At 54.6% G+C, this 13195-nt stretch overlaps 1 protein-coding gene across 2 annotated transcripts; it reads left to right on the forward strand.

Annotated features, from left to right (window-relative positions):
- The first annotated feature begins 11575 nt into the window (after positions 1-11575).
- LOC129124414 (transcription cofactor HES-6-like) lies at positions 11576-12793 on the forward strand. Of its 2 annotated transcripts, XM_054639392.2 has the most exons (4): positions 11576-11803; positions 11899-11985; positions 12062-12143; positions 12228-12793. In XM_054639392.2, exons 1-4 carry the CDS (start codon positions 11669-11671, stop codon positions 12647-12649), a joined length of 726 nt encoding a protein of 241 aa, XP_054495367.2. In that variant the 5' UTR covers positions 11576-11668; the 3' UTR covers positions 12650-12793. The 2 variants fall into 2 exon arrangements, with proteins under 2 accessions (XP_054495367.2, XP_054495366.2); XM_054639391.2 differs by having other exon boundaries at positions 11652-11803; positions 12062-12793.
- Positions 12794-13195: the final 402 nt, after the last annotated feature.

The following is a 13195-nucleotide window of genomic DNA, read 5'->3' on the forward strand; positions in this document are numbered from 1 at the left end:
CTTTTTCACTCTCTTCCCCTCCTCTCCCCTGAGGGAAAAATCCTGCCATGAGCCTCAGTCAATCCTCCTCCAGTAATGTTCAACTTCTCCAGATAAATTTAACAAAGGAACAAGGAAGGAAAGAAACTATGAGGAAATGAAGCTCGTGTGGGTTCTGTCAACATGGGCATCTGGGCTGAAATGAGAGGTCCTGCAAGGGGGGTTTTCCTGTTGCTGCCATGCAGAGCCACAAAGGATGGGCACAAAGGAGAGAGGATCCAAGCAGACAGCACAAAGCACAGGGAATCAGGCTTCACCACTCCCAGAGGAGTTCCCTAGGTGGCAAGTGCAGGAGGAGGTTTTCTCCTGGAGGCTCACAGTGCATCACAAAATATGTTAAAGGTAGTTTAATGTCACCTCTCCTCTCTTTCACTGGCCACTTGTGTCACACAATGCTAAGGACAGTGTTGTTGCTGCCCCACACACTGCACCAGGCCTGCTGCTGCAAGAAAACCTTGCCTTGCTTCTATTCCAAAATGCTGAGTGGATTCAAACAGAATTCCAGCCACCTTAGCCTGCTAGAACAGCTCTCTCTCCTCACACCCACCTCCTGGTCAGGGGGCAAAAGTGACTCCTCTCCACATCTATTCCCCTTCCTGGACCAATAATCTCCATATGGAGATCATCCTGCCCTGGGAAACTGGAGCAGACAACTGGGTCTGAGTTACTGTGTCAGACCAAAATCACCAGGTACTGTGATCCAGAAATTCTTGAAGACTCTGACAGTGTGCAGGCAGTCTCACCAGAGGGAGCAGAGTGCCTGAAAAGCCTTTTGGAAGGGACCTGGGGAGGTCTCCAGTCCAAACCTCCTTGAAGCACAGCCAACAGTAGGGCAGGGTGTCTGTGGCCTTGTCTGACTGAGCCTCAGGAGCCACACAGGAGGGATGTGACAGTGTTCACAGGGATCTTATGTTGAGGGAAGAGATGGAGATCTGACTCCATGTTACAGAAGGCTTGATTTATTATTTTATGGTATCTATTACATTAAAACTACACTAAAAGAATAGAAGAAAAGGTTCTCCTGAGAAGGCTTGCTCAGCTAAGAATAGAAAGGGCAGAATGAAAACAAAGGCCGCTGTCCCAGACTCTGTCTGAGCCAGCTGACTGTGATTGGCCATTAATTAGAAACATCCACATGAGCCCAATCCCAGATGCACCTGTTGCATTCCACAGCAGCAGATAACCATTGGTTACATTTTGTTCCTGAGGCCTCTCAGCTCCTCTCAGGAGGAAAAATCCTAAGGAAAGGATTTTCCATAAAAGATGTCTGTGACAGAGGGAGATTCCCTGACCTCTGTGGGCAGCCTGCCCCAGTGCAGAGGGGGCTCCCAATGCCTGCCCTGAGCCTTGCAAGCTGCACTGTGGGGCCCCTGGAGCTGTCACTGGTGGGGAGGAAGAGCCAGACCCCAGCAGCTCTGTAAGTGCACTCCCAGCAGCAGATTCCCCTCTGCTGCTCCTGGACAAGCCCCTCTCCCCAGCCCTGACCATGCTGGAGCCCCCCTCCTCCCCTCAGCCTGGGCTCCCAGCACTGATGTTCCTGCAGGTGTCATTGCCCAGGTCCAGAGTCCTGCCCAGCCCTCAGCAGCTGTGGGGCTGTGAGCAGCCTGGTGCCAGGCAGCCTGACATGGATGAATTCCATCCAGCAGGAGCATGGCAGAGGTGTTGCAGTGACCTGCTGAGCAGTTCAGGATGAGATCAGACCTTTCAATAGCTTACAGCAGTGAGCTGCTAGTGTAAAACTCCTGGCTCCAGGCTGCCAGCCCTGCTCAGCCTGCTGCTGCAAATATTGAATGGAATGTTGAATTTGCCCTGCCCTCCCCAGAGACTCACCCCACACCACCATGGGGCTCACCTTGCCTCAGGGGGCCTCAGGTGGTGCCCCTGTCTGGAGAAGGAGCAGGAAACTCTGATGTGGAAGCTTTCAAGATCATTTCCTCCTTCAGATGAATTCAGTGCAAATACCATTATTGACACAGCACAGGAGTAAATCATTCAGGTGCCCTCCCCACACAGGCCCAAACACAAACATCATAAAGCCTCTTCCTGGGACCCAACACAAACAGAATAAAAGCAGCCTTGTAGCCAGGACACGAAACCAGAGCTCCCCTCTCTTAACCCCTAACCCACAGCTCCCCTTCCCTTCTTGCTTTCACAATCCCAAGAGCTGGCTTTGTCTGGCCTAAAAGGAAAAATTGAAAGCAAGTCTCCTGCTTGATGCCAGGCAGGGCTTGCCAGGAGACCCCAGGAGCAAGGGCAGCCCCTGTGCTGGTGCAAGCAGAGCTGCCCCCAAGCCCTGGGTGTGCCCACCCCGACATGCTGGGCCAGATCCAGGATGGATGAGCCCTGTCTGAGGCCCCAGATCAGCTCCAGGGGTTAGGAACGCTTCATACACACCCACACAAGGTCTTCTGACAATTTTCAGATGGCTTCTTGCTAAGAATATGGATTTCCTAGGTCTCCCTTTCAAGAGACTTAGCTGTCTCACACTGTGGATGGTTGGTGTTTAGGTTCCTTCTCAGAGCTCAACTCTCTCTTTGTAACTCTTCTATAAAAAGCAATAAGAAATAAATGAATGCATAAAAACCAGAGAGTCATCATGATATAGAACTTTACCTAGAAGAGAAAATCCTAGAAAACAGGAAGGATTCTAGGAAAGATGACTGGCTCAGCATAGCTGTGGGGAGATGCTGAAGGAAACCACATGCTCCAGCACTTGCAGGACCTGCTAAACACAACTCACACCAGAGCCAAGAGAAACCCATAACAGCTTCTTCTTCCTGTACTTTGGACTACATTTATCAGAGAATTTAGCCCAGAGAGTTTCTTTGGGAAGGAGGTTGAGATGCTTGAGGATGTCCAGAGGAGGCAACAAGGCTGGTGAGGGGCTGGGAACACAAACCCTGTGAGGTTCCTGTTTGAAGGAGCTGAGGGTGCTCAGCCTGGAGAAAAGGAGGCTCAGGGGTGCCCTTATTGCTCTCTACAATTTCCTGGAGGGAGGTTGTAGCCAGGTGGGGTCAGTCTCTGACAGAACCAGAGCACACAGTCTCCAGCTACAGCAGGGAAGGGTAGGTTGGATATTAGGAAGAAATTTTTCACTAAAAGAATAATAAAGCACTGGAATGCTCCTCCCAGGGAGGGGGTAGAATCACCATCTCTGGATGTGTTTAAAAACAGACTGGGCATGGCACTGGGTGCTGTAGTCTGGGTGAGGTCTTAGGGCATAGGTTGGACTGGATGATCTTAGAGGTCTCTTGCAGCCTCATTATTCTGTAATTCTGTGATTCTGTGCTGCCAGAGAGCTGCAGGAGGCAGCTCAGCCCTGCCTGCCCAGTCTGGCTGAATCTCAGGCCCTGGCAGGTGGGGACTTGCAGTGCTGCCCTTGCTTTCCATAGCAAGAGTGCCCAGAGGAGCTGTTTACACTGACATGGGGCCAGGCCTCAGGGCTGCCTCCAGCCAGCCTAAGCCTCAGAGCTTGTCCTGCAACCATCTGCTGGGTCCTTCCTGATCCTCCACAGGAGCTCTTCGAGGATCAGCCCTGTTTCTCCCAGACTTGTCTGTAATTCCAGGTTAGAGAAGGAAGTGAGCTGTGCTCCCAGCAGGCTGCTGTGGGTTTGGTGCTGGCCAAATGCTGGGGCTGGGCTCATGGAGGGGATGGCTTGGTTCCAGACACACAGCTTGGAGCTGTGGCACTAACAGGGGCATTTCTGCCCTGCTCCTGAAGTCTGCCCAGAAAGCCTTGAAGAGCAAAGCCCAGGGAGGTGCCAGAGATGGCCAGCAGGGCAGGAGGAGCTGGAGGTGCCAGAAGGGATGGTCAGCAGGGCAGGAGATGGAGGTGCCAGAGGGGATGGTCAGCAGGGCAGGAGCTGCCAGAGGTGCCAGAGGGGATGGTCAGCAGGGCAGGAGCTGGAGGTGCCAGAGATGGTCAGCAGGGCAGGATATAGAGGTGCCAGAGGGGATGGTCAGCAGGACAGGAGCTGCCAGAGGGGATGGTCAGCAGGGCAGGAGGTATCAGAGGTGCCAGAGGTGATGGTCAGCAGGGCAGGACCTGAAGAGGTGATGGTCAGCAGGACAGGAGCTGCAAGAGGTGTCTTTAAGCTTCAGTGATTTCCCTTTAGGGCCTGACACAATATTCCTAACAAAGTCTGCACTGTGTACCCCCATAGGCCAGGGGCATTTTATAGCCCACTTGGGGGGCTCTGAAGGGCCTATAAAGCAAGGGCCACCTTCTGCCCCTCCTAAAGGACATGGCTCTTGTGCCACTTAGGGAGCTGCTGGTCACAGCCCCAGAGCTCTTGCTGCCCAGCTGAGCTTGCTGAGGGATGCAGGCAGCTCAGCAGCCCTGGGGATGAGAAACCCCAGCTCTCACACAGCCCTGCAGACCACACAGCCCTGCTCTGAAAGGGCTGCAGGGAAGGAAGCAAAGAATAGCCCAGCAGAGCTGCTCACATTTTCAGTTTGTACCTTGTTTTCCAGACCTGCCCTCCAATCACAGTTTTAGGCTGTGGATCATTGGGATTTTTGATTTGCACCAGGCTTAAGTGGATCTAGTCCCACCACTCTGCTCAGAACCCCCTGTTTGTGCAAACTTGGTGTTTGCTTTTCTATTAATTATGAGGACACAGAAGCTATGGCTGTGCTAAGAAATTTTTACTGGAGTTTATAGAACATTGAGTAATCCCCAGAAGCCAATAAAATGGCTTCACCCCCTAAACTAGCCATTTCAGAGTCCAGTTAAACTGGATCCTGAATTCATGGAGTAAATGAACCCCTTCCCAACATGCCCCATTAAACCAGGTGTGCTGCAGGGATACTGCTGTCCTTTCTCCAGACTTTAAAAAAAACCAAACCAAAATAAAGCACTTTTAATTCTCTCTAAAAAATAACATGGTTTAATATGAACTAGCATTTTTTCTCTTTTAAGTCACCCTGCAAAGCATTAATAGGACCCTACATGATGTTCACGACTTTCCATGGTTCCACTGTTCTTTGCTTTTTCCTTTTTTCCCTTTCCTCCACAGAGCTTTTTTGCACCTGTGATTTGTGACTAGCCAGGTGAGCTGGCTGCAATGGCCTGTGCCTGCTGACACTGGCAGAACCATGGGAGCAGCCCTCATCTCTCACAGATTTTGGAGGCACAGCACCTCAGAAGGTCCCTTCCATCACCCCTCCATGACAGCAGAAAGGTGAGGGGAAGCAGTCAGCAGCCCCAAGTGACCAAAAGCCAACACACTGAAAACAGCAGGAGGACATTTGGCATTTTTCTGCAAACTCCTGAGCTCCACTAAGAAAAGACATGAAGAAAAATGAGGATCCAGGCAGAAAAGTGGCAGTCCAGGGGAATTGTGTTCCCCTCTGGCAATCCTGCATCATGTTCCTGAGACCTTCTGGAGTTCATGTTTCCCTGTGCTTAAGCTCCAGAGCAGTTTCTTAGTGCAAGTATCCAAAACCATAACGCTCCTCTTAAACTGTGCTCAGCTCCTCCAGAAGGGACAAGCACATCTGGAGAGGAGGGGATGGCAGCACTCACCTGCTGGCCCAAAGCTGCCTGCCCAGCTTTCCTCACACAACCACCCCTCAGTGCCTGCCAGCACCCCTTGAACCGTGCTCCTCACCAAAATGCTGCAAGGAGCTCCTGCAGAGGCTTAGGGGACTCAACCACGAGCATACATTCAGTGAGCACAGTGCCAAACAGATGAGCTGTGCCAGGCAGCAAGGCTAAAACCCACTCTAAACTCAGAGTGGTTAAAAACCACCCTCTTCCATAGCACACAGCAGACCAAGCCCTCAGGTTCCTTTCCCCACACCATTTTAAGGACCCTGGGTTACAGTGTCACCTCCTTGAAGAAACACCAGCTTAGAGCTGGAGTGTGGCACAGCTAGGACAAGACCCACAAATATCTGTTGCTGGGGCCATGCCCCAGGTTGTTGGTGGATACCTCCAGAAAACACATCTGTTCAATCTGAGGGATCCCCTGCAGCTGGATCAAACACAGCATTTGTGCCAAACACAAGACTCTCAGTTGGTCTCTGCTTCTAAAATATTTTGACTTAGAAAAGACCAGTGTTGCTCAAAATTGACCATAAAATATATTCTGTCATGGCTAAAAAGGATCTCACAGAGTTCCCCCTGGGAGCAGGACTTTTCCCCACCTACAGATATGCAATTTGTGAAGTGAATGCAAACCTCTGAGGGACAGTGAAAGGGGGCATTTTCCAGAGCACTTCACAAAACACACAGGAGCGAAGTTCAGAGCCTGATTATGTACATGTTAATCTGATCAAAATAAAACCTGTGTCCTGTCAACAAACGTGGAGTGTCCCAGCCAGAGGTACAGCTGGGGTTACCCTGGGCACACACTGCATGTCAGAGGAGATTCTCTCTGAAGGGTACACGCTTTAAAAGCTTTCAGCCCTCCTCAGGATTGTGTTTAAGGGCTTCAGTGCCTTCCCTGAAGCAAATGTACTTTAATGAGGATGCCTGTAAGGCATTTAGGAACTAATATAAATATCTTGCAGAGGAGGACTGTGATACATGCAGCCCTGTTATAAACATAGCATAAAGGCTGTGATGAAGACAGCCCCATGATAAAGATAACTTTCAATTACCAAAAATATTAGAGAAATCAAACACAAGAGGCTTCCTTGGAAACACAATGTTAGTGCTCCCTGAAGCACCACACTCTGGGGTTTTTTTAATCCAACTGAAAAAACCCCTCTGTACTTGCTTCAGACAATTATTCTCACCTCCCTGAAATACCTTCCACAAACTTAATGTGCCTTCTGTAACCTCAAGGGCACAGGATCCTGCCAGACACACCACAGCTAAATGGCAGCAGCTGAAGCTTTCTGAGCTCAGGCTTCTCTTTGTAGGAGCCCAACAGGGGGACAAGGTAAGAAAGGTGGCACAGAGGGTTTTGCTGGGGCAGTGCCCCCTGCACAGCACCCATCCATCCCTCACCACTGGGGAGAGGCTCTGCTCTCCTCTCTGCTTGCTCAGCACAGCCCCTCACCATTTTTCCATTTGGAAATCACCACCTCTGAAATGGCAGAAACTCAAAGTACCTTTGACAGAAGGCTGGGCCCATCTTCTCAGGCAAAGGGGACCCCCAGCTCCCACAGGAACAAACAGTCTTGGGGCTCTGCTGTGAATGGACATAAGACCCTTTTGAATGCTACTCATTAGTGTTTTGGCTGGCATGAACTGTTCCTCTGTGCCCCAGCTGATGAACACTAGCACTGCTGCCAAGTCTGCTGATAAATAAATAAGGATAGGAAAAGCCTTATGGTTTTTGAAAAGGGCAGAAGGAACTCAGTGCTCAAGGCAGCAAACACAATTTGCAGTAACAAACAGACTGGAGTCCAAGAGCAGCTCAGTGCTGATATTCTACCCTATTTTCCTCTTAAACATCAGCTATTAAGAGCAGAGAAATCGATGGCACTGAGGGCAGCTAGGGTCCAGTGATGGGGAATGCTGCAGCCTTCTCCCAGCAGCCTTCCTCCTTCCCTCCATTTATCACCTACAGCCTCAGCTCTTGCAGCTCCAGCCTCACTCCTCTGCTCCTCAGCTCTGTGAGCAGGACAAATCTTCATCAGTGACAAGGCAAGAGACTAATTACAGTACACATTTCATTTGTGACTAGACCCCAGGGAGAGGAGGAGGGGGAAGAAAGCTTTTTGCTTGCTCTGCCAGCTAAACAGTTTGTATTTGTTAGTGCAGAAATAAGTCTGATGGCAGCCAACTGATGCCTGAGGAGTAGCTCGCCCATTAACCTCACATCCACAGTTCACACCCACCACCATTTATATGCACCATTAATATTTATAAGGATGACGTGTCTTTTTGACAGGAACTTGTGCCTCCAGTGACAACAGATGTTATACCATTTATGAAAGAAACTACTCAAGCATTTCCAATGGACCTTGTGCATGCTCATCATGTCTTTATCCCGTGCCCTGATTGTATTATCCACGCAGAGCCTGGGTCACCTCCTGACTCCAGTCCAAGGGCATGCATGGCAGCACACTTGCCTGTAGAGTACTCAAAAATGTTTTGAGCTTCATTATGTCTCTGTGAATGCTCTTCTGGGAGCCAGAGACCTTCCAAATGCACCTGCCAACTCAAACAGAAACGTGTGAGGACAGAAATGAGGATTTGCCGCTTACCTGGGCCTCCAAAACACACAGCACGTCCTGAGGCTGCAGGATGGCCTCCCACAGCTGCCTTTGCCACTGTCACCACAGCTGCATTAGTGCTTCTGCATCATCTAGAAAGAATGAAAGCCTGTTTTATAGGCTGTGTTATGCTGCTCTACACACAGGAGAACACCTGCAGCAAGGCCCAGGTGCCATTATCTCTGCTGAAACGATGCTGCTCCATGGCTAAACTGCCCTTTACAGCTTGTGTAGGAGCCTGTCTCTGGCAGGACAGAGCTCCCTAGCCTGGCAAAGCTTAAACTCCCACCCTTCATGCAGGAGCAAGCAGCGCCTCATCCCCTCAGCAGGGAGCAGGATGGGCTTCACCTGGATAAAATACAGATGAGTTGGTGGGTTTAGTGAAATCTTCAGGAACCACCACGCATGGACAAGCACCGAGGTATTGGACAAGGTACCTAAGGAATGTTTTCTTTTACTAGATTGCAGTTGACATTTCCATTAAAATGCATGAGGTTACCATGATTCGCTTCACCTGATGTGATGGAACTTGTTTAAAGTAGCACAAAAATGTCACATTGTCCCTGTGGGCTAGAGGAGATAGCCTGCAGTGACTTCCTCCTCCAGAATGGCAGCTCTAGTGATGCCCTGATATTTATGGCACATACATTTTTAATGCCCTGCACAAACAGCTCCAGTATTTGTCAACTCATTTGACCTGCAGCTTTTCAAAAAACAATACAAAAAGACATGCTGCAGAACAAGAGCCAGCAATGTGTGCAATGCCTTGCCATCAGCACCCACCCAGTCAGGACAGAAGCAGGCTGTTGTAGCCATGGCCAGCTCTGTCTGGCTGTTCTTAGCCAAGATTTGCTGCTCAAGTCTCCTCGTGCATCCTGAAGTGCTCACCTTGTGCCTCCAGCTCCTCACTGCTCAAAAACTCACACTGAGGCTTGTGAGAGATCACTGCTGCTCAGCAGCCAGCAGAGCTGCACCACCCAGCTCCTGACACACCTGAACCTCAGCTGGGCTGAATTCAGGAGCTCCTTCACTTCTCATTTCCCTGCACGATAAAGCAGCACCTGGAACCCAAGCTGGCTCTGAAACACAGCTGGGACAAACACCCACAGTGAAGAGGCCTGGCAGGTCTGGGGACTTCACACAATTTACAGCAGTGTTAACCCCACTGTCTGAGCAGTGAACACATGAATATTTGTGTGGTTTGGTTTCACCCCCACCAGCAACCAGGCTCGCCCACTTCCCCCCACCCTCGTTCTAGGAGAAGCTGAGCTCTCTCTGAAGAGAAAACAAGCTCATAAAGGCCTAGAGTTCATATTTTACCAACGATTACATACCTTGTGTGTGTTACTGCACATTTTCCAAATGCGTGTGTGCATTTGTGTGTTTTATACTCCTCTGATGACCTTAGGTGCCTAGTTTTGGTTCAGAACAAAGATGGTTCTTCAAAATTGTGACACACATTATTTTGCTGCAGCTTGCATGTACACAATCAGGTTTTCCCCTGCCACTTAGGTAGGCTAAGTATGCATCAACCAGGCACAGAATGGTCACAGGTGTCTCTACTTAAATACAGAAATGTTCTGTACTAGGCCTGGTCCACAGCATTTCTGCTTAGCCAGCATTAATTGTATCATCGAAAAGAATGAGCTGCTTTCCACATTGTGTCACACAGAGAATTCAGAGGCAGAAGGACAGATTTAGACACCCAGCCCCCAGCACATCCCACTCTGCTCCTGCCTGGTGCAGGGAAACTTGTCACCACCTGAACAGCCTCTCTGACAGAACCCAAGCACCGATGCTTTAACATAAAAGGAAAAAACACACCAGAAACGCTTTTCTGAAAATAACACCTCCTGTCCAGTGCGATACAAAGCGAAGAGTGGCCTGAGCTTAGGTGTCTGTCCAGTACTGCCTTTACCCGTGTGCACTCCGGGATGGCCTGGGATGCCGAGCCTCTCCATCCCAGCTGCTCTCCCGTGGCACAAGGATTAGCACAGCGCAGGCACGGAGCTTTACACGGCACTTTGAAGGAGAAAAGCAGAACTGCCAATAGTGAGAGCCAGCCCGGCCTTTCCCGAGCTCGTTCCGGTACCCGCGGGGCCACTCGGGACCCGCCCGCACCGATCCCGGTGTGGCTGCAGCTCCCGCCAGACCTTCCGCAAGGAAAACCTCAGCACCACCGAGGCCAAAGGGCTCTCCGTGGCGAGGCGAACCGGGAGGAACCCTCAGCCAAAGGGCTCTCCGTGGCGAGGCGAACCGGGAGGAGGCCTCAGCCAAAGGGCTTTCTGTGGCGAGGCGAACCGGGAGGAACCCTCAGCCAAAGGGCTCTCCGTGGCGAGGCGAACCGGGAGGAGGCCTCAGCCAAAGGGCTCTCCGTGGCGAGGCGAACCGGGAGGAACCCTCAGCCAAAGGGCTCTCCGTGGCGAGGCGAACCGGGAGGAGGCCTCAGCCAAAGGGCTCTCCGTGGCGAGGCGAACCGGGAGGAGGCCTCAGCCAAAGGGCTCTCCGTGGCGAGGCGAACCAGGAGGAGGCCTCAGCAGGAGGGGAGCTCTGCCGGGCACGGAGCGGGGCGAGCGAGCGGCTCCGCGCCGGTTCGAGCGGGGAACGCGTCTCCTGTTTCCTCGGGCGGCAAAAATATGACATGCATTAGCGAGGAGAATAAAAGCAGCGAAACAAAGGAGCGGGAGCGAACACCTGTCGCTCTCCTCGGGGACGAGCCCTAACGCTTTTATTTGCCTCGCTCTGCCGGGGGAACTGCAGCTGCCAACTGTCATCAGCATCAAGTTACCCGCACAAAGCTGCCCGGCTCCTTCAGCCAGGGAGGCACCGAGCTCTCGGGCCCGGCTGCCCGGGCCCGGGGATGAGCTGCCCCACCGAGCAGCCGCGGTGCCCGCACAGCCACGGCCACAGCGGGCGCGTCCTGCCAGGCTGGACCCGCACCCGGCCCGAGAGCCGCCCCGTCCGCTGGCACGGGGCACGACAACACCGGCTCCATGCCAGCTGTGCGTGCTGAGCCCCACGGCCTCCGGTCACGGCTCAGACTGACTCTGGCACGCCCAGGTCGGTGCTGGCACCGCGCCGGCAGCTGGCCGGCCCCACCATGCCCTCCGTTCCACCGACACCGCAGCCGCACACGCGGGTGTTCCGAGGCGCTGAGCCCGCAACGGGCGCTGGGGTTCGGGGTCATTAGCGCTGAGGGACGGGCCAGCCGCCCCGCGGAGCCGCACGCTGCCGGTGGGAGCACGGCACGGCCCGCTCCCGCTCCGGCCCGGCCCGGCCCAGCCCAGCCCAGCCCGACTCGCTCCTACTCCCGCTCCCGCTCCGGGGCCGGGCCCAGCGCCGGGGCCGCTCCGCCCGCCCCGCCCCGCCCCGGCGCAGACAAAGCGCGCGGCCGCCATTGGCCCGTTCGGCCAACGCTCGGCGCTGCCCGTGCGGCGCGGCCAATGGGCTCTTTGACATGCAAATCGCGGGGTATAAAACGGGCGGCGCGGAGCGGGAGCGGAGGGAGCGGGGCAGCGGCGCGGCCATGGCGCCGGGCACGGCCCGCCCGCCGCACGGCGAGGGCTGCGCGGGGCCCCGCGGCGACCGGAGGGTGAGCGGTGGGGAGAGCACGGGCCGGGTGGGGCTGGGCTGGGCCGGGCCGGGGCAGGGGGGTCTGACGAGCTGACGGTGCTGTTGTCCCCGCAGACGAGGAAGCCGCTGGTGGAGAAGAAGCGCCGGGCGCGCATCAACGAGAGCCTGCGGGAGCTGCGGCTGCTGCTGGCCGACACCGAGGTGAGGCGGCGGCGGGGTGGGGGCCGGGGGCCGGCGGGGCCCGGGGCCGCGCTGACGGCCGCGTCCCCCGGGTCAGTTTCAGGCGAAGCTGGAGAACGCGGAGGTGCTGGAGCGGACGGTGCGGCGGGTGCGGGCCGTGCTGGAGCGCCGCGGCCGCGGTGAGTGCGGGCCCGGGGGGCGGCGGGGGGCGCCCGGCCCGGCCCGCGCCTCACCCGCGCCCCTCTCTGTCCCCCACGGCGCAGGGGGCGGGCGGCGGCTCCTGGAGGCCAGCGAGCGCTTCGCCGCCGGCTACATCCAGTGCATGCACGAGGTGCACACCTTCGTCTCCAGCTGCCCCGGCATCGACGCCACCACGGCCGCCGAGCTGCTCAACCACCTGCTGGAGTCCATGCCCCTCAGCGAGGGCGGCTGCCCGGACTCGATCACGGACGTTGTGGCGGAGCCGGCCCTCGGCCCCTGGCCCGCCGCCGAGGCGCTGTCCCTGCCGGCCGCAGCCCGCCCGGGCCCGGCCCTGCCCGCCCCCAGCGAGGAGCCCGGCTCCTGCTCCGACTCGGACGAGGCGGAGACTGGGCCGGGCCAGACCCCCTCGGACGGACTGGACGCGTCCCAGACGCAGGGCCTGCCCTCGCCCGGCTCGCCCAAAGCCATGTGGAGACCCTGGTAACAGCGGAGAGGAGCCAGCGCAGGGCTGCCTGTGGGGAGGGCAGCGTGTCCCGCACACGCGTGTGCTGAGCGAGAGTGTCCGTGTGTCTGTCTGTGAGTGTCCGTGTGTGTCTGTCTGTGTGCGCGGCTGGCAGCGCTGTGGCTGCGGACTCGGGCTCTCTGACGCTGTCAGCCCCTGACAGCCTAATAGCGAACGCGTGAACATTTCATCCCTGTGCGTGTGTGGCGTTTTTAACTTCGGGGGTTGTTTTTGCGAGAGGATGGGGGGAGGAGGGAAGTGGTTTGTAGTAGCGAAGCTCTCTGGTGGAGACACAGCAGTTATTTTATAACCCTTTCTCTTTCTTCTTGGCCCTTAGAAGCGGCCCAAACACCGCTACCTTTTAAGAAAAAGTCCTTGTGCGTTTTAAATCACGATAGTTAATGGCAGGAGAAGCTGGAGCTAAGTCTGCATGCATGGTTTCAAGCGTTCTAGTGATAGCACAGACCCCTGAAAGGTGTCTGTACCTGATAGCAGTCTAAAGTCTCACCTTTAGGGAAGGGAGAGAAA

Source organism: Agelaius phoeniceus, chromosome 10 (genome assembly GCF_051311805.1).
Source record: "Agelaius phoeniceus isolate bAgePho1 chromosome 10, bAgePho1.hap1, whole genome shotgun sequence".
Classification (NCBI taxonomy): domain Eukaryota; kingdom Metazoa; phylum Chordata; class Aves; order Passeriformes; family Icteridae; genus Agelaius; species Agelaius phoeniceus.